The sequence below is a fragment of the Canis aureus genome, chromosome 19 (genome assembly GCF_053574225.1).
Source record: "Canis aureus isolate CA01 chromosome 19, VMU_Caureus_v.1.0, whole genome shotgun sequence".
Taxonomy (NCBI): Eukaryota; Metazoa; Chordata; class Mammalia; order Carnivora; family Canidae; genus Canis; species Canis aureus.
Genome location: NC_135629.1, coordinates 58,287,678 through 58,314,110, shown reverse-complemented (window position 1 = coordinate 58,314,110; position 26,433 = coordinate 58,287,678). Strand labels below are relative to the sequence as shown.

General features: G+C 62.2%; 1 protein-coding gene across 6 annotated transcripts; it reads left to right on the top strand.

The window, feature by feature from the left end:
- The first annotated feature begins 57 nt into the window (after positions 1-57).
- CSNK1G2 (casein kinase 1 gamma 2) lies at positions 58-26,433 on the top strand. Of its 6 annotated transcripts, none has more exons than XM_077860651.1 (13): positions 58-210; positions 16,852-17,287; positions 23,359-23,406; positions 23,663-23,703; positions 23,790-23,859; positions 23,948-24,096; positions 24,191-24,425; positions 24,490-24,575; positions 24,645-24,729; positions 24,835-24,983; positions 25,103-25,186; positions 25,273-25,379; positions 25,473-26,433. In XM_077860651.1, the coding sequence occupies exons 2-13, from the start codon at positions 17,104-17,106 to the stop codon at positions 25,525-25,527; spliced, it is 1,293 nt and encodes a 430-aa protein (XP_077716777.1). In that variant the 5' UTR covers positions 58-210; positions 16,852-17,103; the 3' UTR covers positions 25,528-26,433. The 6 variants fall into 6 exon arrangements, with proteins under 6 accessions (XP_077716777.1, XP_077716779.1, XP_077716781.1 ...); XM_077860653.1 differs by lacking the exon at positions 58-210 and adding an exon at positions 694-806; XM_077860650.1 differs by lacking the exon at positions 58-210 and adding an exon at positions 11,360-11,484.

Here is a 26,433-nt window from a genome sequence, read left to right as displayed (position 1 = left end):
CGGGGACGGCCCGCGCCAACATGCGGAGGCCGGCGGCGGCGGCGGCGCGGGAGCGGCAGCGGGAGCGGGGGCCCGAGCGGGCGCTGGAGCCGGAGCCGCGGCGCGAGCGGGGCCCGGAGCGGGGGCCCGCGCCGCGCTGCTGAGGGAGCCCGGGCCGCGCTGCCCGGCCGGCCGCGGAGCCACGGCCACGGCCACGGCGGAGGCCCCGAGGTAAGGACGCGCGCCGCCCCCGCCCCCGCCGCCGCCCCCGCCGCCGCCCCCGCCCCGGCCACGCGCCCGCCCCGGCCACGCGCCCGCCGCGCCGCGCCCCCGGCCCCGGACCCCGACGCCCACGTCCCGGGCGCCGCCGCCTCAGCCTCGTCCTCCGCCCCGGGTCCCCTCCCGCAGGCTCGGGCCCGCGGCTCCCAGCCCCGCCGACGCCCCCGCCCCCGCCCCCGCCCCCGGCCCGAGGCCCCCGCGAGCTGCCCGCGCCGCTCGTCCCGCGCCTGCCGCCCGCGCTCAGCCCAGGGCCCCCCCGCGTGCCCGGACCCTGCCCCAGCCTGCCGTGCCGGGCTCCGGGCGCTCGGGGCCGGCGGGAGGCCCGGCGGGGTGACCTGTTGCAGGCCCTGCGCGGAGCGGCGGCCTCGGTGCGCCTGTGCCCGCCCCCTTCCGCCCGCGCCACCGGTTTTGTTTTCCGGAAACACTTTGGATCGGGGAGGGGGTGCGATGTCTGGGCGCCCCGGGCGGCGGCCACGCTGACCTCCGTGCCCCCCGGCGCCCCAGCTCCCTCTGGGAAGCTCCTCCAGGCCCGTGGGCCGTCGTGCCAGGTAGGCTTGGGGCCCTTGGCCTTGGGAGGCCGCAGCACCTTGTCCTCGCCCCTGCACGGAGGACCCTGCCTGGCCGGTGCCTCGGACCTGGTGGGTGTCCGCCGCCGCCCACCCGCTGGGGCTCCATCCCATGCGTCTGCAGCCCCGTGGGTCCTCGGCCCGCAGGACATGGCCACGCTCAGTTGGCGTCCCCGGCCCCGCAGGCCCCTTTGGCTGGTGGGTGCGAGGGATGAGTGGGAGCACAAAGGCTCCAGTACGGTGGGGCAGTGTCCGCGGGGCCTTGATCTGGTCCCCCAGCAAGACGGGCTGTGTGAGAAGAACAGATTGGAAGCCAGGCCCACGGGTTTCAAAGGGGGAAGTTTGCGGTCTCGCTGGTAGTTTGTTTTTCGCTTGAGCCTCCATCAAACTGTGCCCCAAGAAAGGGACCACCAGGTAGGCAGAGGGCAGGCCCATGGGTGGGGACTGGCGGGAGTGCACACAGGCTCCCCCCACCCTGTGGTGTTTGGGGCCCTGCCTCAGAGAAGCTGAAAGTGGGGGAGTGCTTGTGCTGGGGGGCGGGGGGGCAGGCCCCCTGGGCCCGCTGAGTGTGCTGCTGAGTGTGCTGCTGAGTGTGCTGCGTGCTCGGGTGGGGAGGGAGGTCTGGGAGGAGCCCACGGCAAACGCCTGTCCCCCCCCCCCCCCAGGGTGGGCAAAACCCCAGGGGCTCTGCAGGGCTCAAGGCACAGGTCTTGCTTTTCTGCCTCAAGTTGGTGCTCGGACCTTCGTGTCTGATCTTGGTTACTTCTCGTTTCTATCAAGTGGGTTGGGGATGAGTGTCTCGTTACCTGGCTTTGGGCGTGTCTGCTCTGGTGACAGCCCCTGTGAAGGCAGACCTCTTTGAACTGCTGGTTCTGGTTCCAGTTGATTTTCCTTCTTCTCCTTCTAATTACATGGTAATTACTTCTGGGTTGCAAGAGGAAGTAGGTGAGGGTTTTTTTGTTTTGTTTTGTTTTTGAAGTTGAACGCCTTGGTATCTGCTCATCTCAGGTCTGGGGAAGCCAGCATGCCAGCCTGTAAGCATTGCAGACACCCACGGGGTCACTTGTGTCCATGGCGATTTACTGGGACAGGCCTGGGGCCCCTCTGGCTTGGTTCCTGAGAAGGTGTACTATAGGACAATGGCATTTTAACCCCGAGATGCCAGTAACCCCTTGCCCTATAGTTGACTCTGTGGTGTTTCCTCCTTCCCAGGCCGCCTCACAGGCAGCAGGGTCCCTCGTCCTCGTTGTGGTGGGGTTAGGTCTCTGTCTTGGTAGGTTCTTCCCAGGTGGGCCCTGAAAACCCAGGGGTGAGCTGCTGGGGCCCTGTGTCCTCCTAGGAGGAGCTCGAGGTCCATCAGGGCCAAAGGTCAGGTGGGCAGAGGGCTGGGGAAGGAGCAGGAGAGGTGGGACCGTGGGGCACTGGGTGCTGGGGGCCACCAGTGTTAGGCCTCTGGTGGCCTTGGGCAGGTCAGTGTGGGTGTACCGGCCACCTTTGATGGTGAGACAGGCCGTGCGGAGGATCGTGGGCACACTAGTTGGGGTTGTGGTCCACGTCCGTGTCCAGTGGTCCCTCTTACTCCTGATGGATGCCCTGCTGTGTCAAGCTAGGCAGCAGGGCATGCTGGGAAGAGCTCTGGCACTCGCTGGTCGTGTTCCCACAGGTGGTGTCTCCGCGTGCACTCAGTGGGCTTTTGGAGAGGCAGACCGCCGAGCCAAGGCCTGCTTGGTTTGGACGGCCCCCACCTTGGGTGGCTTTAAGTCTGCCCCTTTCCCCTATGGGGGGCCCTGCTGGGTGGCCTCCCGAGTCCCCATTATGTGGGTAAGGAGGCAGGGTCCCAAGTGACCTGCTGAATGACCTGCTGATCACAGAGGCCTGGCCCTGACAGGGCAGCCGGGACTGGCTCAAGCAGAAGTAGGTGTGGCGGGAGTTTCTGGGTCTCCTGCTGGTTGCGAGCTTTCATCTGTCCTCCCCATCTCCCTCTTGCCCGGTCTTCCCCAGAAGCTTCTGGTCCAGGCCATGCTCACGCAGGGCCCCTGTGGCGTGGGGGTCCACCACCGGGTGGGAGGCGCTGTCGCAGGGTGGTAAGTGATAGCACATCTTTGCCTTGCTCGGAAGCCACGAGTCTTCTGCACACAAGAACCAGCCATGGTTGTGGGCGCTGCTGTCCCACCGCCCCTGTCCAGACCCTGTCTGGGGTCCCCTGCCCTAGCGGGCCTCCGGCAGGCTCTGCTCACCCTCGCAGGGCAGCTGGAGGCCTCACTTCTGGGAGCTCAGCAACGTTAAACGTCAGGCTACAAAACAGCTTTATTCCCGTAAGTTCCCTTTGGCGTGTGTCGGAAGTCAGACTAACACTCCAGACCTGGGATGCAAAGCCGGCTCTTGGGTTGTCTCTACTGAGGTTCCAGAGAGCCGTGTTGCCGTGGAGGGTGGCTGTGAGCACCAGCATGGGCACAGCATGGGCAGGGCGTGTGCGGGTGGGGGCAGGGACTCCTTGCTACAGCTGGTGGGCACAGAGGAGCCAACCCAGGGGACATCAGTCCCTTGCAGGACAGGGCTTCTCACGCATCAGCAGCTTCCCTGAGAAGCGCGAGTCCTGCAGAGCGTTCTTGGCGGATGGACAAGGTGCCGGCGTTTTTCACACTGGTCAAAGTGTCCTTCCAGAACCGGGTAGCTCCTGGTGGGTCCTGGGCCATCCTAGGCCACGGCAGGATCCAAGGTGGCCCTGGGGTAGGCATTCTCTGTTTCAGAGGTAGAACTGGACTTAATAGGTTGTTACTTGCTTTCATCTTAGAGTTTTGAGAAAATTGTATTTAAAGGTAAACTTCAGGGGGATCCCTGGGTGGCTCAGAGGTTTAGCGCCTGCCTTTGGCCCAGGGCGCGATCCTGGAGACCCGGGATCAAGTCCCGCATTGGGCTCCCGGCATGGAGCCTGCTTCTCTCTCTGCCTGTGTCTCTGTCTCTCTCTGTCTCTCTGTGTCCATGATAAATAAATAAATAAATCTTTTTTTTTTTAAAGATTATTTATTTATTTATATATATATAGAGAGAGACGCAGAAACACAGGCAGAGGGAGAAGCAGGCACCACGCAGAGAGCCTGACGTGGGACTCGATCCAGGGTCTCCAGGATCACGCCCTGGGCTGAAGGCGGCGCTAAACCGCTGCGCCACTGGGGCTGCCCAATAAATAAATCTTTAAAAAAAAATAAACTTCAGTTACCAGGAAATCTCCACCTTCCAAAGTGAGGCGGTACCTCATCTGGTTTGGGGTCTGGACTGAGTCCCCCATCTTAGAGACCAGGTGACTCCCCTCTGTGGACATGGGGTTGAGGGCAGTGTTTCTGTCCAGCACACAGCCTCCCCAAGCAAGGGTTGCAGTTCCCCTCTACACGTGGCTGTGCCTGTCATTGTGGTCTCTGCATGCTGTGGTCCCGGGACAGGGCCAGTGGGCTCTGAGTAAGCAGGGTGGCCACCCCGAGGAGCAAGCCTTGGCCGCACAGGCAGGGATTGGGCCCGGCGGAGCCCTTCGGCCGGCCTGTGGCTGTGGGAGCTCCAGGCAGCACCCCTCGGTGGGGCGGTGCCTCCACAGGCTTCCCAGCACTGGGCCTGGGGGCATTTTAGCTCCCCAGGTTCACCTGTTTGCTCAGGGATTAGAAAAATCAGAGACTTCCAGAAAGGCTACGGGCTTCTGGGAGAGATAGGTGTGGCTCATCAGGACCCAGACACCCGAGGGCTCTCTCAGTGGTTTTATTTTTTTATTTTTATTATTTTTTAAGATTTTATTTATTCATGAGAGACATAAAAAGAGAGAGAGGCAGAGACCCAGGCAGAGGGAGAAGCAGGCTCCATGCAGGGAGCCCGACGTGGGACTCGATCCCAGGATCACGCCCTGGGCCGAAGGGAGACACTAAACCGCTGAGCCACCCAGGGATCCCTATGAGGGACTGAGAGAGAAGCAGACTCTCCACTGAGTAGGGAACCTGATGCAGGGCTCGATCCCAGGACCTTGAGCTCATGAGCTGAGCCAAGGCAGATGCTTCACTGACTGAGCGCCCCAGGCGCCCCTCTTTAAAAAAAAAAAAAGATTTTATTTATTTATTCATGAGACAGAGAGAGCAAGAAGCAGAGACACAGGCAGAGGGAGAAGCAGGCTCCATGCAGGGAGCTCGATGCAGAACTTGAACGCGGGACTCCAGGATCACGCCCTGGGCCCAAGGCAGGCGCCAACCGCTGAGCCCCCCAGGGATCCCGTCACTGCTTTTAGAAATGGTCTTGGGTGTAATTCCGGGGCTGTGCCTGGATACGGACGTCTTTACAGAACCTTTACCACCCATGCCTGAGGCTGTGCTGGGTCTCACAACACACACTGTCAACCTCCCTAGTAGTCCAGCATGTGAAAGTGGGGCCAGGAGCTGATCCTAACGGGCGGGGGGGGGGGGGGGGGGGGGGCGGGCGGGGAGGGCAGGGTGGTGCTGACAGCTCCCGGGACCCTCTGGCACACCTGTGTGCACCTGTCTGTCCTGCTAGCGCCTTCCCTTCTGCCTCTACTTTCACACCAGTAGGGGGTGGTGGGAGCTGTGAGCACGACCTGCGCACTGCTCCCCCTCTGAGTCTGCTGGCCCCCATGCGTGGGCTGCCTTTTTCCGTAAGCTGTCCTGATGGGCCTGTTGGAAATTTATGCTGAGGACACTTTCTGTCCCCGCTCTCTTTCTTCTGGCACTGCTGACATCGGGGTTGAATCACTCTGGGGGGGCTCCTGGGCGCTGAGCAGCTTTCCTGGCCCCACCCACTCAGTGCCAGGAGCACTCCAGTCGTGACAGCCGCAGATGTCCCCAGGTGTCGCCCACTGTTCCTGGGGGCAGGATGGCCCTGGGTGGGAGCCCCGCCCTGGAGATTTGCTGCCAACCTGCAGCTGCCGCTGGGAGCTGGAGCTGAGAGGGGCCTCCCTGAGCATGTGGCTGCGCGTCCATGGCTCATGGGGCCTGGGGCCTGTGCAGTGCAGCCCTCGCTTGCATCCTGGAGCTGGAAGTTGGAGGAAGCCAGCGGGAGAGGGCTCTGGGGCCAGTCCTCCCAGCAGCCGTCAGTGAGGTGGCCTGTGCTGCACTGTGGCTCCACGGCCACGGCCCCCACACGCACGGAGTGGAGGATGGCCGGGCCTCCCTGCTGCTCCGCTGTGTCTTGCTCTTTTTTAGTTTTGTCCCGGCCGGCAGGCGGCGGGGCGGGGGTGGGGGGGTGGGGGGGTGGGGGTGGTTAACACCTGCTGCCCAGGGCTTTCTGGCTTTTGCTCCAGGTGGAGCTCCTCTGCTGCCAGGTGGGAGGGGGAGCCGCTTTAGGAGATCATCTTCCCTGGTTTGGGGAGAGCAGAGAGCCACAGCGGGCACTCCACGGTTTTCCTGCAGATGTGGGGGCTCAGCTCAGCCGGCCCCAGTGCAGCTCGCGGCCCTCGGCCAGGCTCTGCTGGGTGCCTCCCACCCTCGGGCCTTGGCTTCCCCGTCGGAGGTGTTCTCTGTGGTCCTCGGCTTGTGGGTGATGAGGGTTTCTGAGGCACAGGCACCCGTGGCCTGGGCCAGAGAGCAACAGGCGAAATTAATTTTCAGTCCGTGTATCTCGGATCATTTAAACGTGTAATGGGTTTTTTTATTTTATCTTATTTATTCATGAGATACAGAACGAGAGGCAGACACACAGGCAGAAGGAGAAGCAGGCTCCATGCAGGGAGCCCGATGTGGGACTCGATCCCGGGTCTCCAGGATCGCGCCCTGTGCTGAAGGCGGCGCTAAACCGCTGAGCCACCCGGGCTGCCCTAAACACGTAATGGGTTTAAGAGATTGCTGGTGAGAAGCTTCGTTATTTCATTCTTGGGCGTATATTTGACACTCATGGTTCACTTCCATTTGAAAGCTAAGTTTTCATTGGAAATGCTTGATTTTTTTTTTTTTTTAAGATTTTATTTACTTACTCTTGAGAGAGACAGAAGCAGAGACACAGGTAGAGGGAGCAGCAGGCTCCCTGCAGGGAGCCCGATGCAGGACTCTATCCCGGGACCCCGGGGTCACGCCCTGAGCCGAAGGCAGATGCCTAACCGCCAAGCCCCCCAGGTGCCCTGAAATGCTTGTTTTAAGAAGTACACAGACTTGAGTAGAACACAGCGCCCTTGTGGCCAGTGGGTCTTCTGGGAGGCTTGTCATTTCTGCTTCGCCCAAGGACCTTAGTCTCCGGCAGCCAGCCAGCAGTGGCTTCGAACGAGTAAGTCCCGTGTGGCGCGGGGCCGTCCTCATGCTCAGAGGTCCCCGTGGCTTGTCGGAAGCTCGTTGTCGGGCGTGTGGCATCTTTATCTGCTGTGTCTGGGTGCTGGTGCCAGGGCTGTTTTGGGCTGGGGGGGTGGCTGGCAGGCCTGTGGAGTGGAACCTCCAGGATTAAGGGACGGCTCCCGGGCCCCACTCCAGCCCCCTGCATCAGCGACTCGGGGTGCTCTGGGAATCTGGATTTTCAGCAGTGCTGCCTATGAACTCTGAGGTAGCCTTCAGGGCACCAGGGGCTCCTCCATCCTGGGCTGAGCTCGGGGACCAAAGTTGGGGGCTGCTCTGCCACATGGGTGGCTGGAGGCAAGGGCTGGGCAGCTCCGGGGTTTCTCCAGGTCCCTAACTGACCCCACTGGGCCCTGGCGTGGGGAGGGCGGCTCCCGTGAGCCTCCCGAAGCCCGAGCCCCGTGTGGGACGTGGACAGCGAGTGCCCGGGCGTGCTGTGCGAGCTCGGGGCCAGGGCATCCTCCCCGGGGCCGCTGAGAGGGGCTGGGGCTCGCGGGTTGGGGTCGCCGGGCTCCCTGGCAGCGGCGGGGCAGCTCCCCCCTCTCGCGGCTGGCCTGACGGCTCCCGCACCTCTTACTTCCTGAGGTCCCACATCGCCGTTAGCATTTCGGGGCGCCTGGGGGGCTTCCTCTGAAGCCCTCACAGGCCGCGTCTCCCGGAAGCTAGGCCAGCGCAGGCCCAGGGGCAGGACGTGTGGCCTGGGCAGTGGGCTGGCTTGCGGGTCTGACTTCGATCTGTAGCCGTCGCTCCCAGCGCCACTCGCTGTGCCTTCTTTTTTTTTTTTTTTTTTTTAATTTTATTTATTTATGATAGGCACACAGTGAGAGAGAGAGAGGCAGAGACACAGGCAGAGGGAGAAACAGGCTCCATGCACCGGGAGCCCGACGTGGGATTCGATCCCGGGTCTCCAGGATCGCGCCCTGGGACAAAGGCAGGCGCTAAACCGCTGCGCCACCCAGGGATCCCCTCGCTGTGCCTTCTTATTTCTGTTTATTTACTTATTTAGTGAGAGCGTCTGTGCGCACACCAGCGGGAGGGGTGGAGAGGGGGAGAAGCAGACTCCCCGCTGAGCAGGGAGCCCAGTGCGGTCCCGGGCCCTGAGATCGTGACCTGAGCTGAAGGTAGATGCTTAACCCACTGGGCCACTCAGCGGCCCTGTTAGTGGTGTTTTTAGTTGGCCAAAAAGCCACACATGGAATAAAACGAACAAACATTACGGCAAAGCACTAAAGAACGTTTTTGAGAAGTCACTAGAAGCCAACAGGTAGGCACGGTTCACACCTCGGTGAGACCCTCTCCGATCCCTGAAACACGAGCATGCTGGTCAGTGGGACCTGGCCACGTGCTTGGGACCCACTTTCCCCTCAGGAGTGGCCGTGGTCTCCGCGGCAGGGAGAGTACACTCCGCCAGGCTGTGCCCCTAAAAATCGAAGCTCCTTCCTCTGCCCTGGACCGCGGTGGCCAGAGCGCTCCGTGTGGGGAAATCTGGAAGGGACCCCATGGGAAGGCCCAGGAGAGGCTCAGATGGGGAGCTGGGTGGGAGGTTGGCCGTCGGGGGATGGTGTCCCTGAGAGTCACGAGGGGGACAGAACGTGCCTGCTGGACTGTGCTGCTGGGAGAGTCCCGCTTAAGTGGGCCCGTGCCTTCCGGAGGCAGCTGCATGCGGCCTGCCCTGGGGGACGAGGGGGGAGGTTGAGCAGTGACCACCTGTTAGGCCATTTGTATTTCCTCCGTGGCTTTACCCGTTTCTCTTTGATCCGTTGCTTTATTTCATTTGTTCACCAATCAGCAAGCAGGTGCCCTGTACAAAAAGGCCGTGGTATCTTTGAGGACCTCCTGTTTGTGTGCAGGTGCTGTGGCCAGCGTGGTGGCCGAGGTGCACGGGGGGCCAGGAGGGCAGCCGAGCTGTGTGGTGTTGAGTAAGGACCTGGAGCCACATTGAGTAAGCCGCGCATGTCTGTACTCGAGGGAGGGGCATCCCGGCAGGCGGAGAGCATGTGCAAAGGTCCAGAGGTGGGAGAATGCCTGGCATTCCACTGTGTGGAGCAGAGTGGCGGGAGGGCATGGGCTCGATTGAGGGGAGCAGGGAGGAGGCTACTAGAGGAGAGCTGGACGTTTGGGTTTTTTTAAGTACCCTTTATTTTGGAGCAGTGTTACCTGCGCCAGGCAGGTAATATGTCATTATTGACCAGAGGTCCCCGCAGTGCCCACATCCCCCTCTGCCCAGGACCCCTTACGGCACCTCTGTCCTCTGGGTCCTGCGGGACATTCCCAGGCTGGGCTCATCCCATGACAGCTCTGAGGGAAGAGTCCTGCTCGTGCTGCCCCGTCGGGGTCCCTGCTGCCTCGCGGCTCCTCCCTGTGGATGCTGGCCCCGGTCTCCTGGCTGGGGGTGCTGGTCGGGCACCTAGAAGTCCAGGATTAGGATGTGGCCGGGCCGCACTCCCTCTGCAGGCTGCGAGAAGGGTCCATCCTGCCCCTTGGCTGCGGCTGCCTCCGTGGCCTGCACTTCCGTGCACCTGGGCCCTCTCCTCATGAGGACCCTTGTCTGGGTCATGTAGGGTCACATTTCCAGGACATAGGACGTGCCTTTTAGGGGACACAGCTGTCCACACAGGCCTGCTGCGGTGCATCATCGTGGTGGTTACATTGGGCCAGCCTGCCTGTAGGATGGGCCTGGACAGGCCAGGAGAGGGGTCCCCGGGGCCTGTCACATGGGGCTGGGACACCCCTGCCCCCTTGACAGGCAGTTAGTTCTGTGGTAAGGTGTGGAGGGCTTTTCTGGGTGGCCGTGGGGGGTCGGGGCAGAGGCCAGCACCCTGGGAGGATGGCCTGGCCCAATCTGTCCCGGGCAGGGCAGCTGCCGAGCCCCCGGCACACACCCAGTTCCCCCCTTCCGTGGACGTGAGTGGTGACTCTCGGGCCAGACACCCCGCATGGGCTGTGTGCCAGGTGTGCTGGGGCTCTGTGAGCCTGAGCCACGCTCCTGCCTCCAGTGGTCCAGGGTCTCGTGTAAGCCGTCGGCACACGGCCCACGCTTGGACCCCCCCGTCCCAGCAGGGAAGGCCCTCGGGTCCCTCCCAGCCCCCCGGCAGGACCTGCGGGCCCCCTGCTTATCTGCCCCGATCCCGCTCAGCGCTCCCACGGAGATCCCCAAGCCCACCTGGCCGAGAGCAGCTTCCCGGGGCCTCAGGGTGCGGCCCTGCTCTAGGAGGCAACATCTCAAAGCCAGTCCCAGGTGTCCTCTCCCGCTGCGTGCCGGGTGCGTGGCCTTGGCGCGGGCTTGTTATTGGGACCTTGCCTTTCTTTTATGACGTGATTTGTTCTGAGAAAATCCAGGTCTGTCCAAGGGTTGCAAGGCGAGCATTCCCAGGCTCTCAGGGCCCTGGGCCGCGTGGGCACGGCTCCGTCAGCATCTGGTGGGCTGTCAGCCGTGCCTGTGCCCCTCACAGAGCCGCGATGCCCCCAGTCCACCATCCTGCACCCGCCGTGGCAGGAGGGCCCCGTCTTCCCACGCTGTGGCCTTGGCCGGGATGTCCCCACCCTCAGTGTGGCCTCAGGGCCACTGGGCGTACGCTCACCCTGGACAGCGGCCTTTCCCTCCAGGTCACTGAGAAGTGGCCTGTGCTTGGCACCCACCAGTGACTCTCCTCCCCGGTGTCATCCCCGCTGGTTACCTGGCAGCCCCTGCCGGTGGGGGTGTGCTCTCCCCCCAGTGTCTTTGGGGCTGGGGTCCTTCATCTGTAACTCCGTGACTTATGACCCACTTCTGCTTGTTGCACGTCAACGCTGGCCTCATCACGGGGGGCCTGCCATTCGGGGGCCGCTTCCGCCTCCGTCCCAACATGACCTTGCAGGTGACTTCCGACTTCTTGGCTGTGACAAGGCCGGCCGTGCCTCCGGGGTCCAGTCGCCTTTGGGGAGTGCTGTGTAGACACCAGGACAGGGCGCCAGGGGTACTTGTGGCCATGGGCCAGGTGAATCCTGGGGAGGAGGCCTTGCCTACACATCAAGTCCCCGTGGGACGGAGGAGGGCTCGGGCGCAGACCAGGGATGTGCATGGCCGGGAGGTGCCCGACGGGGCACAGCCTGGATCTGCTGTGAGGTGGGTCCTCTGAGTCGGCGCCCGGGGCCGGGCAGCTTCAGAGGCCCACCCTCCTGGAGGGAGGCTGCCTGCCTGCCTCTGCTCCCAGACTCGCCCCGGCTCTGGGCTGGGGCTGTGCTGGTGATGTCAGCCAGGGACTGTGACATCACTGAATGGACAGGTCAGAGAAGGGGGTTCTTGGGGCCTCCACCAGGGGAGCTGGCCCCTGGCCCTGACAAGATGGAGGACCCCCGAAAAACCACGGCAGGTAACTCACCTGAGGTGGGTGCTCGCAGAGGAGCACGGCCCCGACCTAGAGCAGTCTCTGCAAGACCTGTTCCGTGTGGACACGGGGGCTGCCCGGGCGCTGGCCAGTGGTCCTCACGGGGGGCAGGCGGCGGGCTGGGGACCATCCCTGTGGAATTTCGGTTGGCCACGGGGGCCTGAGTGGAGCCCTCACTCGAGGGGCCTGCCCCGTGCCAGGAATGGGGGCCGTGTTGGGTTGAGACGGGGTTTATTTTAGACTTGAATGAGGGACAAGAGGCCCCTTTCCCCAGGATAATTATTTTTAGCTCTGGCACCTGGGCCTAGGCCAGGGCTAACGGCAGACACTTCCGCTGCCCTGAGGTCTCAGGTTACCCGGCCTCAACCCAGGTATGCCCGGCTGGGCACCTGCCCGCTCCTGGGTCCCACATGAGCATTATTATTATTAGGCTCTGGTCCGGGTTCTGTCTCACCCTCTGCTGCCCTGTCCTCGGTCCCCTGTGGGTCCCCCCCGGCTTTCAGAATGTCCCAGGACAGGACCCACAATGCCCCTGTGTGGCCCATGCTGGATGGGGTGCCCCCCAGGGCATGTCGGGTTTGCCCACCTTCCACATTTGCAAGTCTGTGCTGCCTCCTGGTTGGGGGGTGGCAGCTGATTTTTGTGGGGCTGAATAGGGTGGTGTCCTCGGGGATTTCCCGGGAAGGGCTTCTCACCTGCCACCATGGTGCCTGCTGTCCCTGCAGGCGGTGACCGTACACCTGCCCTGTTGTAAGGGCACCGATGGGGGCAGATGTCAGCCAGCCCCGGGCCAGCATGAGGCTTGGGTGAGCTGCAGTGGGGGGGTCACTGTGGGTCCAGGGGCCTGAGGTGGGGCAGTGTGTGCACGAGCATCCCTTCGGCGTCGTGCCTGGTTGCTTGCCTGGGCTGCTGGGGGCCCCCTCTGGACGGTGAGGCTCACGCAGGGGCAGCCTGCGAGCAGCGGGACATGGAGTCGTCCTCTGTAAGCGCCGGTGGAGGGTTGGTGCAGGGTGCGTGGAGAGTGGCCCTAGGCCCCCAGCGTGGCGTCACCATGGTTGGGGTTCTCGAAGGCGGGAGCAAGAAGGTGTCTGGGGAGGAGAGTACTGTCAGACCCTGGGAGCCGGCTGGGGGGAGAAGACGCACCTCTCGGGGGGACCCTGAGAACCGCCCACAGACGCACGGGTCTCCTGGCTTCCTGGGCCTCGGACGTCAGCTCCGCAGGCCCGGGAGGGGTTTGTGTCCTGAGGCCTGTGGACGTGGAGACGGTGCCCCCGCGCATCTGTGGGGCCCGAGGACGAGGAGGGGCCTCCCCGGAGGGGTGGGGTGGGGGTGCAGGGGTGTGCAGGCCCCCAGAGGGCCTCCTCCGTGAGCCTCGGGGCCGAGCGGGACCGGTTCCGCAGCCCGGCCTCCCCGGCTCCGCTCCAGGTGGGTCTTCCCAGGGCCTGGCCCCAGCAGGAGCCCCGCGCTGGGTGTGCGTGGACACCGTGCCCGGCCGGCCCGCTGTGTGCGCGTCCCCTGGGTGATGGCTCCGAGGGCGTCCTGCTGCTGGCTTCGCCACGCGCCTCTGCGGGGAGCACCCCTCGTCAGGACGGTGGAGGTGACGAGATGCCAGAATGTTCCGTGCCCCGCAGCGTGTCTTTACATCTTTGAAATTCCTGTGGGGGGATCCCTGGGTGGCGCAGCGGTTAAGCGCCTGCTTTTGGCCTAGGGCGCGATCCTGGAGACCCGGGATCGAATCCCACGTCGGGCTCCGGGTTCATGGAGCCTGCTTCTCCCTCTGCCTGTGTCTCTGCCCCCCCCCCCCCCCGTGTGACTATCATAAATAAATTAAAAAAAAAAAAAAGAAATTCCTGTGGGTTTTCTGCCTGGAGGACAGTGACGGGCCTCGGTGTTCTGGGCATGTGGGGGCGCCCGGTCGCGGGTGTCCATGTGCCGTGTGCGTGTGCTCGTGCGTGCTCGTGCTCCTGACCCGAAAGAGAGGCTGATTGAAACCACGTCTCGGCATCGTCAGCGGGATAGTAGGTGGGTTCTGGCGACCCTTCCTGGAACCTGGAGGACTTCCCGGGGAACAGGGGTCCGTGCCGCGTGTGCGAGGGCGTGCGGCTTGGGCGTGGGGACTGGCTTCCCGGCAGCTGAGGCCCGGTGTCAGGGTTCCGCCTTTGCGGCGCGAACACCGGTGGATTTTGCAGAGATCCTGTCCCGGCCAATGACCATCCCGGGTGTGTGCGTGCCAGCCTGTGGCCCTGGGCCCCGGCCCCGCGGCGGGGGAGCCTTCCACGGGCAGCTTCCCGCCGTGCCCTCCGCGGTTCCTTGTTCCTGCCATTGCACTTCAGCCACAGCCCCTCTCAAGTCAGCAGGCGTGGACCCCTTTGTCTCCACTGGGGAAGGAGACGCGGGCCTAGAAAGAAAAGGTGACCGGGGAAATGCAGACCGGGAGCACAACCCCCGGGCCGGAGCACGAGGAGCACTCGCGCCCTCCTACGTGGCGTGGGGGCCTCCAGAAAATCGTGCAACCGCTCGTGAGAGCGGCTTGCAGCTCCTCGGATGGTCACGGAAGAATTTTCCCGGGAGCCAGTAGCTGGTCTCCCGGTGTGCGAAGAGAAACCGCACGCGTCCACACGGGAGCGTGGGCACCGGTGTGCACAGACGCTCCCCTCTCCACACCACAGATGGACACACGGTCCACCAAGCACGCGAGCGTCCCCCAGCCTCGCAGGAATGAGGCGCCCCACCCTGCCCCGGGACAGACCCCGAGCCTACACGCTCAGGGGGAGCCAGACACGGGAGGCCCCACGGGGTGTGAGTCCCCGGGTGTGACGCGGACGGGAGGGGGCCTGTGGGGCCGGGATTCCCTCTGCGGTGGTGGGACGCCGGGGAGTGTCGGCGCTGGCTGGGTAACTCGGGCTGAAGAGCGCGGAGCCCTGTGATGCGGGAGTCGTGGCTCGTGACACGAGTAGCGGTGAGGCCCGGGAAGCGGCTCGCGGTGCCCACCCTCCCAGGAGAGCGCGCCCCCGGCCTTTCTTGGAGCGTGGCTCCGCCGCCCGCACGGTGCGCCCGGGTGCAGGGCTCGACGGTGAGCTCGAGGCTGTGAGCGCCCCGGGTGGGCACCCTCAGGTGGAGCCGCAGGGGCTCTCCGGGGGGCTCTGCAGGGTTTCCAGGCCTGCGCAGCGCGAAGAGGGCAGGCTCGTGGGTCCCAGACGCACCTGTTCCCTCCTGGGGGGCCCAGCCAGTCCCCAAGACCCCATCCCTTCGCATGTTCTAGGTGTGCCCGGGGTGGGGGCTGGGCACCACTGGGACCGGGGAGGTTGGAGTCCCTGCAAACCCCCTTCTTTGTGTTTGCCCCGTCCTGACCACAGGCCCACCGCCGTCCTCACCCCCCAGGGCCTTGCTCCTTCCTGACTACAAGCCTGGGGTCCTTCTGTGGTGGGGGGTGGGGTTGGGCGAGGGCCCCACCGGGCCTCCCGGGCAGGCACAGCTTGCTGGGGGCTGGGGCTGCGCACCCGTGTGTGAGTGCGTGTGTGCGCGTGTGTGTGCGTGTGTGCCTCTGGCCACGGCCTCTCCGTGGGCACCGGCCTGGGCAGGAGGTTCAGAGCCAGCTACTCCCAGGACTCGTGGTCCTGACCTGGTCAGTGGGGGCCTCAGGGGTGGGTAGTGACCCTGTCCCTGCCTCCCTGGGACATCTGGCAGCGGGGCTGGGGGCCGGGGAGCCGCTGCCCTCGGGGGCTTCCCTGGGCTGCCAGCCCTGCTCACCACCTCAGTGAGTGTCGTGATGCCGAGAGAAGGAATTCGCCCGCCCCCGGGTGAGCCTCTGGGTGCCCACGGTGCTGTTTTCTGTCACCCGTGTCCTGTTGATCATTTGCAGACACTGAGGGCGTGCGTGGCCTTTGCAGGGTGTCGGCAGGCATTGAGCACTGGGCAGGGACGGGGACAGGCGGGAGCTGGGCAGCTTCTAGACAGAACCCCTCCTCCAGGCCTCTGGCTCCGCGCTCAGATTTAGTCACTCAGTCAGTTAATTTTAACGAAGTGGTGGACCCCAGGGAGGCTCAGTGGTTGAACGTCTGCCTTTGGCCAGGACGTGACCCTGGGTCCCGGGATCGAGTCCCACGTTGGGCTCCGCGCATGGAGGCTGTTTCTTCCTCTGCCTGTGTCTCCGCCTCACTCTGTGTCTCTCAGGAATAAATAAATAAATAAAATCTTTAAAAGTTTTTCGAAAAGAGGGAAAAGATGGAGGGAGAGAGGGAGAGAGAATCTCAAGCAGGCTCCGTCTCCCGACCCTAGGATCATGACCTGAGCTGAGCCCAGGAGTCCGTGCTCAGCCCACTGAGCCACCCGGGGGCCCTCACACATAAAGGACGGGTTTGGTGAGGTGCGCGTACAGGGGCATGTCGGTGGTTTCTCTTTGAGGAGATCCTTTGGCTTTGATGGAGCAGTTGGTGGGGGTTGGAGGAGGAAGCGTGGCGGAGAGGCCTGGTCTGGCTGGCTGACAACCAGAAGCCACAGGGATGGAGTGGGGACACGGGGGGCTGGAGGCCGGGGCCAAGGGCAGACCCGGGATGGTTTCTGTGGCACCTGACCCTCTCCCCGCCCAGCTTGGGTGGCTGGCCCCTTCCTCCCTGCACCCTGGGGGCTGCTCAGTGCCTGCCCGTCCTTCTACAAGCCCTCCACGGCCCTAGCTTGATACCCAGGGGGGCCCAGGCTGGTCCCACCCCAGTGGCAGGCACAGCCTGTGCCCAGCTTGGCGGCTCTGTCAACCTTGGAGCTCACCTGACTTCCCTTGGCAGCTGCTGACCAAGTGAAGCCTTGTCGGGGTCAAGGGCCTCTCCAGCCCCGCCTGACCGCAGGTCACAGATTCCAGAAATTAGACCCAGGGACCTGGCATCCCCTGGGCAGCATGGGGGTGGTGGACCATGGGGGCAGCCGGGGCAGCCCAGAGGCCTGGAAGTCGGTGGTGAGGGCCCGTCTCCCAGCTCAGGCGCTTTCTGTTCTGCTGAGAAGCTGCCTTGGCTCCTGTGTCTCTGCAGCCAGACTCGGGGCTACACAGCTGGCCTCAGGGTTCTGGGGCCTCCATCACTGGACTAGCCGTCCCCTCTGCCAGTGGAGCGGTCCTTGGGTCATGGGGTGGGGGCCCTCAACCAAGCACCTCCCACACCACCTTAACATAGGGATTCACAAGGGCCTGGGTCCCCCTCCCCCCAGTTCCCCAGAATGTCATGGGTCGCACTTGTGCCTTCAAAGATCTTTTCAGAATGCCACCTGGCTGCCCAACGTGTCGCCCGTGGGTCCCCCTGCTGATCTGGGGCTGCGTTGTGGGCAGGTGTGGCCTTCTAACCTGTGCCTTTGTTTCTCCGCCAGCTGGGAGCCACGAGATTTGAGGCGGCGGGACCTGTCAACAGAATGTGTCCTCCCCCTGCATGCGACCCCAAGGCCACCGAGATGAGCGCTACGGCCGGGCCCTGGCAAGCGCCCACGTCTCACTAGCAGGAAGCCCGCTGGGCCGCCATGGTGTACTAGCCCCGAAGAGCCGCCCGCAACCTCAGGTCTGCACAGACCCGGGATTTGCACGGCAGCAGAGTCACCGTGGAGAGGCCAGGGTACCACAAACTTATGGATTTTGACAAGAAAGGAGGGAAAGGGGAGTCGGAGGAGGGTCGGAGGATGTCCAAGGCCGGCGGCCGGACCAGCCATGGCGTCCGGAGCTCGGGGACCAGCTCAGGGGTCCTGATGGTGGGACCCAACTTCCGGGTCGGGAAGAAGATAGGCTGTGGCAACTTCGGGGAGCTCCGGCTAGGTGAGCCCCCTTGCTTATATTCCGGGACATGGGGAGGGGGAGGCCGCCCAGTGGGGCTGTGGCCACCACTCCCAGATGGCTTCCAGATTGTGGGACTGGGAATTCAGGTAAGTGTGCGTCTCTGTTCCCCACGGGGGAGATTGTACCAGAGGTGCACCCCCTGCCTCACCCTGTGTTTCTGAGGAACAGTTTTGTGGAGGATCTGCATGCCCTTTGCCCCCTGCCCATGCAGGGGAGACCCACATGGAAGTTTCTGTCTGATGGCTCCAGGGTGCATTTGGAGGGTGAAATGCCAGCTTAGCTCCTGCCAAGCACTTAGCTGTCAGGAAATGCAGCAAAGCCTGCGCCCTGTCCAGTGGCCGGCCCCACTGGTGTGTGCCTCAGCTAGTGGTCCTGTGGCTGGGTTGAGGTCCCCGTCCTGAGCCTGAGCCACACCTCAGCCACTGCAGAGGCTGCCAGGATTGGGCTTGGCCCGTGGGATCTCACGGTCTGTCTCGGCTTCCTTCAGGAAGTCCTGGGATTGGGGTTTCTGAGCTAACAAACCGTTAAGAGCTGGGATTCCAAGCTCTGTGCTGCCTGGAGGGGGCCATGAGGGCAGGTGCTGGGCTCGAGCAGCAGATGCGTCTGGTCAGTCACCGAGACTGCCGAATTCACAGGAGGGATCGGCGCCCTCCCCAGAGCACGGGGCAGACGGGTCCAGCGCTGCCGGCCACCTAGTGGCAGTTCTGCAGCTGACCCACCCTGTTGCCCCGTTAGGATGTGCGCGGCCGCACACACACAGGCCCGGTCCTGACTGGCAGCCTGGGGGTGTCAGGATCAGCAGCCTGCACGCAGCAGGTCTGCATGGACAAATGAGAGGGTGTGTTGGGGCCGTGGGGTGCAGCAGCTTTTGGCTTAAAACATTTTTAAAAGTTGAGCTACGTGTTCCCTCCTGCCTGGCTTTTGCGCAGCACATTTGTGAGTGTCCCTGTTGTTGCGTGTGTAGGTGGTGGCTTGCTGTTTGTTGGTCTGTCCATCCCTAGGGCTGCCCCCCGTTTGCTTCATCTGTTCTGCCCAGGGACATTTGACTGTAGGTTTTCACCGTATTGTGAATGCGCTGCCCTGCACGTCCCTCTCCACATCTTGCGTACAAATGTCTCTGTTAAGGCAGCGGGTCACAGAGGAGGTGTGTGTTGCTGAGAAACTGCCAGACTGATTTCTAAGCCCCTGCAGGCGGCAGACAAGAGTCCTGGACAGCCCATGTCCCGTCAACATCTGGGGCTGCTGGGCTTTTCCGGGTGGAGCGTGCTCACAGGTGTCAAGGGATTTTCATTTGCGTTTCCCTGGTGGTGGCTCACGTCGAGCATCCTGTGTATCGTGTGTCTGTGTCTGGCCTTTTTTTTTTTTTTTTTTAATTTTATTTATTTATTTATTTATGATAGAGAGAGAGAGAGAGAGAGAGAGGCAGAGACACAGGCAGAGGGAGAAGCAGGCTCCATGCACCAGGAGCCCAATGTGGGATTCGATCCCGGGTCTCCAGGATCGCGCCCTCGGCCAAAGGCAGGCGCCAAACCCCTGCGCCACCCAGGGATCCCCGTGTCTGGCCTTTCAAAGTTTCTCTTTTTATCTTTGGTTTCAGATTTTGATTCTGTGGTGTTTAAGGTGGATTTGTCTCTGTCCTGCTTGGGACCAGTTGAGCTTCACAGATCTGTATGATACTTTTTCACTAAATTGGAAAAACTTTAATCATTATTTCTTCACATTTTTTCCTGCCTTAATCTCTGTCTCCATTGCATACTCCTGCTCGATTACACACGTGACGTGTTTGATGCTCTTCTGCAGGTTCCTCAAGCTTCTTCTGAGTTTCCTTTTAGCCTTTTTTGTTGTTCCTTTGCCTCAGTCTGGTTAGTTTATGATCTTTTGTAAGTTTGCTCTTCTTGTTTTCTGGTGTGTCAGTCTATTGTTGGAGCCGTCCGGGTGAATTTTTCATTTTTTATACATGGTGTTTCTCATTTCACTTGACTCCCCTGTTTCCTGAGGTTTCCCGTCTGCTCGTCCATTGTGCCCATCTTGTCCTTGACATCCTCACACGTCCTTGTGACTATTTTACAGGCTCAGTCTTTGACACCTTTTTTGACTTTGTTTTTTCTTGTTACTGTCTCATTTGCCTCCTTTTGCACACATCTGGTACCATTCTGTAAAATGTTGGAAACTCTGGGGGCCTCATGTGGAACGTTTGCATTATGCTCTGTTCTGGAGACTCATCTTGACATCGTCAGGGGCTGGTTGTCAGCTCCATCAGGGCAGCAGAGAACAGACCTGACTTGAGGGCTGGAGTCACCCCTGTCCCGCGTTCTCAGCCAGGTGTCGGGAGTTCAGGGAGATCTCCAACCTGGATGGCTGTGGCCCTAGAATCTTCTGTTCGTAGTCCCTTGGGAGCTCTTCTTGTACAGGCAGAGGTAAAACTGCTAACATTGGGAGGCCCTCCGAGCCCCGAGCCCCTGAACTCCACCAGACTTGAGGCATGTGTGGGCACTTAGACACGCTCACCTTAGACTCTCTCTGGGCTTCAAGGACTCTGGCTCTCCCAGAACTCCCATGAGCAGTCAAACACAAAAGTTTCTTCAAGACACAGTACAATTATCAGTTACCATTAGGGAGCCATTAGGCATCATCAGAGTTTAAGACCTCTTTTTATGAGGGGCTCCTGGGTGGCTCAGTTGATTGAGCATCTGACCCTCGGTTTCAACTCAGGTTGTGATCTCATAGGTCGTGGGATCGAGCCCCACATTGGGTTCTGCTCTTGGCGGGGAGTCTGCAGAGAGGCTTCTCTCCTCCTTCCTCTCCTTGTTTCCTCTCTTTTTTTGAAATAAATAAAACAAATCTTAAAAAAAAAAATTCTTTTATGAGAACACATTGTTAAGAGCACGGATAGGCGAGCCGGTGCTTACAGAGCAGCACTTGACACAGCTCTGGTATCTGGGACAAGTGGACACACACTCAATAATAAGATAGACACTCCGATTAAAAATAGGCACGAGACGGGCACCCGGCGGGCTCCATCAGAGGAGCGTGAGACTCTTGGTCCTGGGGTCGTGAGTTCGAGCCCCATGTTGGCTGTAGAAAGTACTTAAAAAAAACAAAGTAAAAATAGGCAAGAGATACGAAGAGAGACTTTACAAAAGCAGACAGATGAACAGCCAGGGAGCACAGAAGGCCCTCCACCTCCTCAGCCATGAGTGGAGGCAGCCACGTGAGTTACACGCCACATTTGCAGCACAGCCAGCAACCTTGCTGGCAGAGTGACCCCAAGTGCCCATAGGAAGTCCTGTATGCTCACGTTCCCTTCAGCTGTGCTTGTAAAAAAACACTGGGAACAACCCAGTGTCCCCCAGGGTGACCGGGTCAGCCAGCCGGACCGCGTCCCCGTGGTGGGCAAACTGCAACATGGAGAAATCTCAGATGCACCGCGTCATGTGAAAGGAGCCGGGAAGGAGCAGACATGCTGGATGATTCCATCTTGGTGGCTGCCTCTCAGGAGGTGAAGGTGGAGGCAGGCCGGGAAGGGGCGTGTGGTGGCCACGTTTTCTGTCTGGGTACAGAGCTGCAATGTACAGCATCGCCCATTTGCCAGAGCTCATCAGATGTGACAGCTGAGGTGTGTGTGTGTGTGTTTCACAGGTAAATGTCCCCCCTCCCCCCAGAGAAAACAAGAGCTGTGAGTCCATACTGACCTTAATCCTTGGTCTTAATTGGGTGGAATATTGAGGGGATGGGGTGCTGGTGTTTGCATCTTTGAAATGCACTTATTTTATTGAAAATAAGGGAGATGAGTGGGTGACGGGTGCACAGATACGTTGCGGGACAAAGAGCAGATCGTTAATGATGTCATCGAGGTGGTGAGGATGTGGGTCTTCCCTGCATGGGTTTTCTACTTTTTTTTGCATTTGAAACTTTCATAATAAGATGGGGAAGGAAAAACATAAGAGGCAAAACCTTTTTTTTTTAAATAAAAATCAAGAAAAATAAATAAATCAAATCAAATCAAATCAAATCAAAATCAAGGAAGCAGGGCTTCAAGTTTTCTTTTCCTGCTAATGAGTGTTCATGAAAAGCCTCTCAGTTGTCTAACCGAGTGAGTCTGTGGGAAGGGGGGGGGGCCTCTGCCCGCCCCTTCCAGACTGTGCAGGGAAGTGGGGGAAAGACAAAGCACACCTGGAGAGAATTGAGCAGGGCTCATCCCAGAGGGCATGACCGGTGCACACAGCAGCTGCAGCCACCTCGCAAGACACAGTCAGAAATGAATTTTTCAATTTGAGCAACAAATGGTTGGAAAAGAAAAATGTAAAAACAATATCAGTTGTAAGCATGCCCAAACCTGCCAGGGCCTGTACAGTAAATCTAACAAAGGATGTGCAAGTTCTCTCCATCGAAAACTAAAAACATCCGTGAGGGTAATTAGCTTGTGCCTCACAGCTAGGGGTGCTTAGTGCTCAGTGCCCCCGCCCCAGGCTCTCCTGCAGGCGTGCGGGGACCTCTCTGCGGGCGGGGGCCCCAGCGGCACAGATGCCTCGGAGCACTCCCGGGACGGGGCAGTGGCCGGGATGGGCTGTCAGGTGTGCGGAGCCGTGGCCTTGGCCTGTGAGGTGGTACGCGGGGGGTCTCCACCGCCACGTGGGGGCAGGAACGACCCAAGTGTGAAGGTCCCTCAGACTGTGGAGCTGCACCGTGTCGGGGAGGGTAAGCCGAGGCCTCTTCCTGCAAAGATCCTACTCAAGGACAAGGGGACAGACGGCGCAGCAGGTCCATGACAGTGTGGCGTCCTTGAGGACCAGGTATATCGCGTGGGGCCGTGTCCGTGGCCCTTAGGGTCCCAGGAGGGCAGTCCAAGGGCTAGGACAGGAGGGCGCTGGACGGAGCCGCACTACTAGACGGTGGTGTGGGGAACCAGGGTGCTGTGCACAGTAATTCCCAAGGGGGCTGGGGCCGGGGGCGGGCCTTTAGGCCTGAGGGGCTAGGGCAGCCCCTCCGTTATGCAGCAGGTCACTCCACTCAAAGCCAGGTGGGTGCCTCACGGAAGCCCTAAGCCGCGGGGCTGGGCCGTCTGGCCGGAAGTCCCGTCTGTGACACTGCCAGCCTTAGGGGCTCTAGCACGTGAAATCTGGACTTCGGCAGGTTCTGGAACTCCTGCTGTTGCAGTTCTGTGAGGTTGGGCCTGTTGGCTCCGTGTAGGCTCCTGGAGGTCCTGGTGGTCAGTGAGGGGCTTGGCTGGACCTGGCCCAGGCTGTTTGTTTTTTTTTTTTTTTTTTTTTTTTTTTTTTTTAATTTTTACTTATTTATGATAGTCACACACACAGAGAGAGAGAGAGAGAGAAAGAGAGAGAGAGAGGCAGAGACACAGGCAGAGGGAGAAGCAGGCTCCATGCACCGGGAGCCCGACGTGGGATTCGATCTCGGGTCTCCAGGATCGCGCCCTGGGCCAAAGGCAGGCGCCAAACCGCTGCGCCACCCAGGGATCCCTGGACCTGGCCCAGGCTGTTTCTAACCTGGGAGGCAAACACTCCTGGCCCAGGCGAGCTCTGTTGCCCGGGAAGCCTACCAGCTGCCACTGGGCAGGGTCTCACTGACCGCGGTTTCCAGCAGGGGGCAGGGACCTGGGGCCTGTTCCCTCTTCTGAGCTGATGGCCAGGAGCAGAGCACCCTGGGGGAGTCCTCCGCAAGGCGTGACCTGGACCACCTCTCCTTGCGGCTTCTTGGCAGGGGCCTTGCTCCACAGGGCCCGGGTCCGCTGGTGGGCTGGCGGAGGAGATGAGCCCGTGGGAGTGGGGGCGTGGACGGCTCTGGGGCCGCTGCCGCGTCACCTACAGGTCCTGCCTAGATGGCAGAGCAGCTGCTGGAGTGCAGAGTTCCTGGCAGGCCCAGTGAAGAGTAGTGAGGAAAGGAGAGAAGTGGGGGATATCGGGGAGCCAGGAGGGTCTGCTGCAGGTCAGGTGGCCTAGGGGCGGGAACACGGCCCACCTGGGTTCTCTGCCCTGGGAGCCCAAGAGGGGCCTCAGGGTCACCATGGATCTCTGTTCTCTTTGTTTTTTTAGAAATTGGAGCAAGTTGGTGTGCTGGCGGGAAGGATCCCCTAGAGAGCAGTTGGGAGCAGCCCCCTTGAGTGGGCGGGCCTGGGTTGGTGGGGGGAGGAGAGGGCTGGCGGGCGGGCACATCGGGTCACCCGCAGCGGGGCAGGGGCCCTCGGAGCATTCTCTGTCCTCCCAGGCCGTGGGCCCAGAGGGGTGGGCCGTGCGGGGTCCGCCCTGCGGGGGCCCTGCCCTGTGACGCCTCTCTCCCCCCCCTTCCCCCTCTCTCCCCTTCTCTCCCCCTCTCCCCCTCTCCTCCTCTCTCCCACAGGGAAGAATCTCTATACAAATGAATACGTAGCTATTAAACTGGTGAGTGCGGGCGGGGCGGGGGTGGCTCGCGGGAGGAGGGGTGTGTGCACCCGGGCACCTGACCGCGTATCCCCCCGCCCTACCAGGAGCCCATCAAGTCCCGGGCGCCCCAGCTGCACCTGGAGTACCGCTTCTACAAGCAGCTCAGCGCCGCAGGTACCGGGCCCCGCGCGGCGGGGGAGCGGCGGGGGCGGGCAGGGGGCACCACGCAGGCCCCACACGAGTCTGTGTGTTGCCCCCACAGAGGGCGTCCCTCAGGTCTACTACTTCGGCCCGTGCGGGAAGTACAACGCCATGGTGCTGGAGCTGCTCGGGCCGAGCCTGGAGGACCTGTTTGACCTGTGTGACCGCACGTTCACGCTCAAGACGGTGCTCATGATCGCCATCCAGCTGGTGCGGGCTGGGGCGCCGGGCGGGGGAGGGGGCTGCGCTGAGGAGGGGTACGGCCGGGGGCGGGCGGGCAGCCCTGAGCACCCCACCCCCGCAGATCACGCGCATGGAGTACGTGCACACCAAGAGCCTCATCTACCGCGACGTGAAGCCCGAGAACTTCCTGGTGGGGCGCCCGGGCACCAAGCGGCAGCACGCCATCCACATCATCGACTTCGGCCTGGCCAAGGAGTACATCGACCCCGAGACCAAGAAGCACATCCCGTACCGGGAGCACAAGAGCCTGACGGGCACGGCGCGCTACATGAGCATCAACACGCACCTGGGCAAGGGTGAGCCGCGCGCGGGCCGGGCGGGGGGGCGCGGGGGCCGCGCTGACCTGCTCTCCCCCCGCAGAGCAGAGCCGCCGCGACGACCTGGAGGCGCTGGGCCACATGTTCATGTACTTCCTGCGTGGCAGCCTGCCCTGGCAGGGGCTCAAGGTGGGCGCAGGGCCGGGGGGGCGGGGGGAGAGCCCTCGGGTCGCGGTCTGCTGACCACCCTCCCCGCAGGCCGACACGCTCAAGGAGCGCTACCAGAAGATCGGGGACACCAAGCGGGCCACGCCCATTGAGGTGCTCTGCGAGAGCTTCCCAGGTGAGGCGTGAGGGGCGCCCCCTGCCCCCGCGGCCCCCCCGCCCCGCCCGGCCCCCACCACCCCCGGGCCCCACTGACCCCTGCACGCCCGCCTGCTCCCCACAGAGGAGATGGCTACGTACCTACGCTACGTGCGGCGCCTGGACTTCTTCGAGAAGCCGGACTACGACTACCTGCGCAAGCTCTTTACCGACCTCTTTGACCGCAGCGGCTTCGTGTTCGACTATGAGTACGACTGGGCGGGAAAGCCCCTGGTACGTGGGGGTCCCCGTGCCCCCAGAGCCCTGCTTCCTGAAGGGGTGGGGCCCCAGGATGCGGGGGGTGGGAGTAGGCTGCCCGGCCTCAGCGCTGCGTCCTGCCCCCCCTCCCGCAGCCGACACCCATCGGCACGGTCCACACCGACCTGCCCTCGCAGCCTCAGCCTCGGGACAAAGCCCAGCTACACAGCAAAAACCAGGTGAGGGGCCGGTCCAAGGACCCCGACAGTGTGGGGGGTGGGGCAGGGCCCCTCTGACTCCCCTGCTGCCCTCCCCACAAACCCAGGCGCTGAACTCCACCAACGGGGAGCTGAATGCGGACGACCCCACTGCCGGCCACTCCAACGCCCCCATCACAGCGCCCGCAGAGGTGGAGGTGGCCGATGACACCAAGTAAGGGCCCGGGCGGCTGCTGGGCGCGGGGACCCCTCGGGCCCCCTCTGCACCCAGCGCTCTCATGTCTGTCCCCTCACTCCCCCCGTGCAGATGCTGCTGTTTCTTCAAGAGGAGGAAGAGAAAAGCAGTGCAGCGCCACAAGTGACCCTGGGGCGGTGGCGCCCTGAACCCTTCTGCCGCAGCCCCCGGGGCGAGCCTGGCCCCTGCCGCGTGGCCTACAGCCAGGACGCAGACTGCAGGGCCGGCCTCAGCCGCCCGCCCCCCACTTGGGGTCACCTCCTTCACATGAGACTTTGGCCGAAATTTCTACACCTGTGTCTAGTCCTCCCCTCCAAGAGCATTAACTATTTGAAACAAGGAGAAGAGAAACACAGTGGCCACCCTGCCCTGCGCCCCTCCCGCCCGCCTGCTGAAGTGAGTAGTGGGCTGCCCGTGCCGGCCAGCCCGTCCCGTTAGTCTCATAAAGTCCAGCTTGTCTCCCTCGATCCAAAGGCCGTTTTCTCGAGGGGACGCTATGGGCGTTGCTGCCGGGGGCGAGCCTGCCCTGGGCCTCCCCGCACCACAGGGGAAGGCGGGGGTGGGGGCGGCCCCCCAACCAAAATGCTGCACCAAAGCCTGGGCCAGCGGGCACAGCCCGCAGGGTTTCCTGCCACACCTGCTCGTGGAGCCGTGTCCAGGGCCCGGGGCCCCGGGGGCGGCCACCTCTTGGCCACTCGAGCCATGATCTGTGCCCGGGTGTTCGTGGGCTTGTCGTGTCCGTGCTCCACGCTGCCGGCTGAGCAGCAGGAGACAAGCGCCTTAAAGCCCTGTCCCAGCCCCGCAGGTGTGTCCGGGGCTGGGCAGCCCTGGTGGGAGTGCGGTCCTCTCGGGCCCTCCGGAGGGCCTGTGCTGCCACTCGGGGTGGAGCAGCTGGGGACGGCCTGGCAGCGGTGTGTGTGTCTAGGTCTTGCTTTACACGGTGTACAGAAATGGCACTTCGGTTTCTCTGACGCTTCCTGGAAGCCATAGAGTTTAGGGGCTTTTTTAAAAAAAATAAAGGAAAATGAAAGCA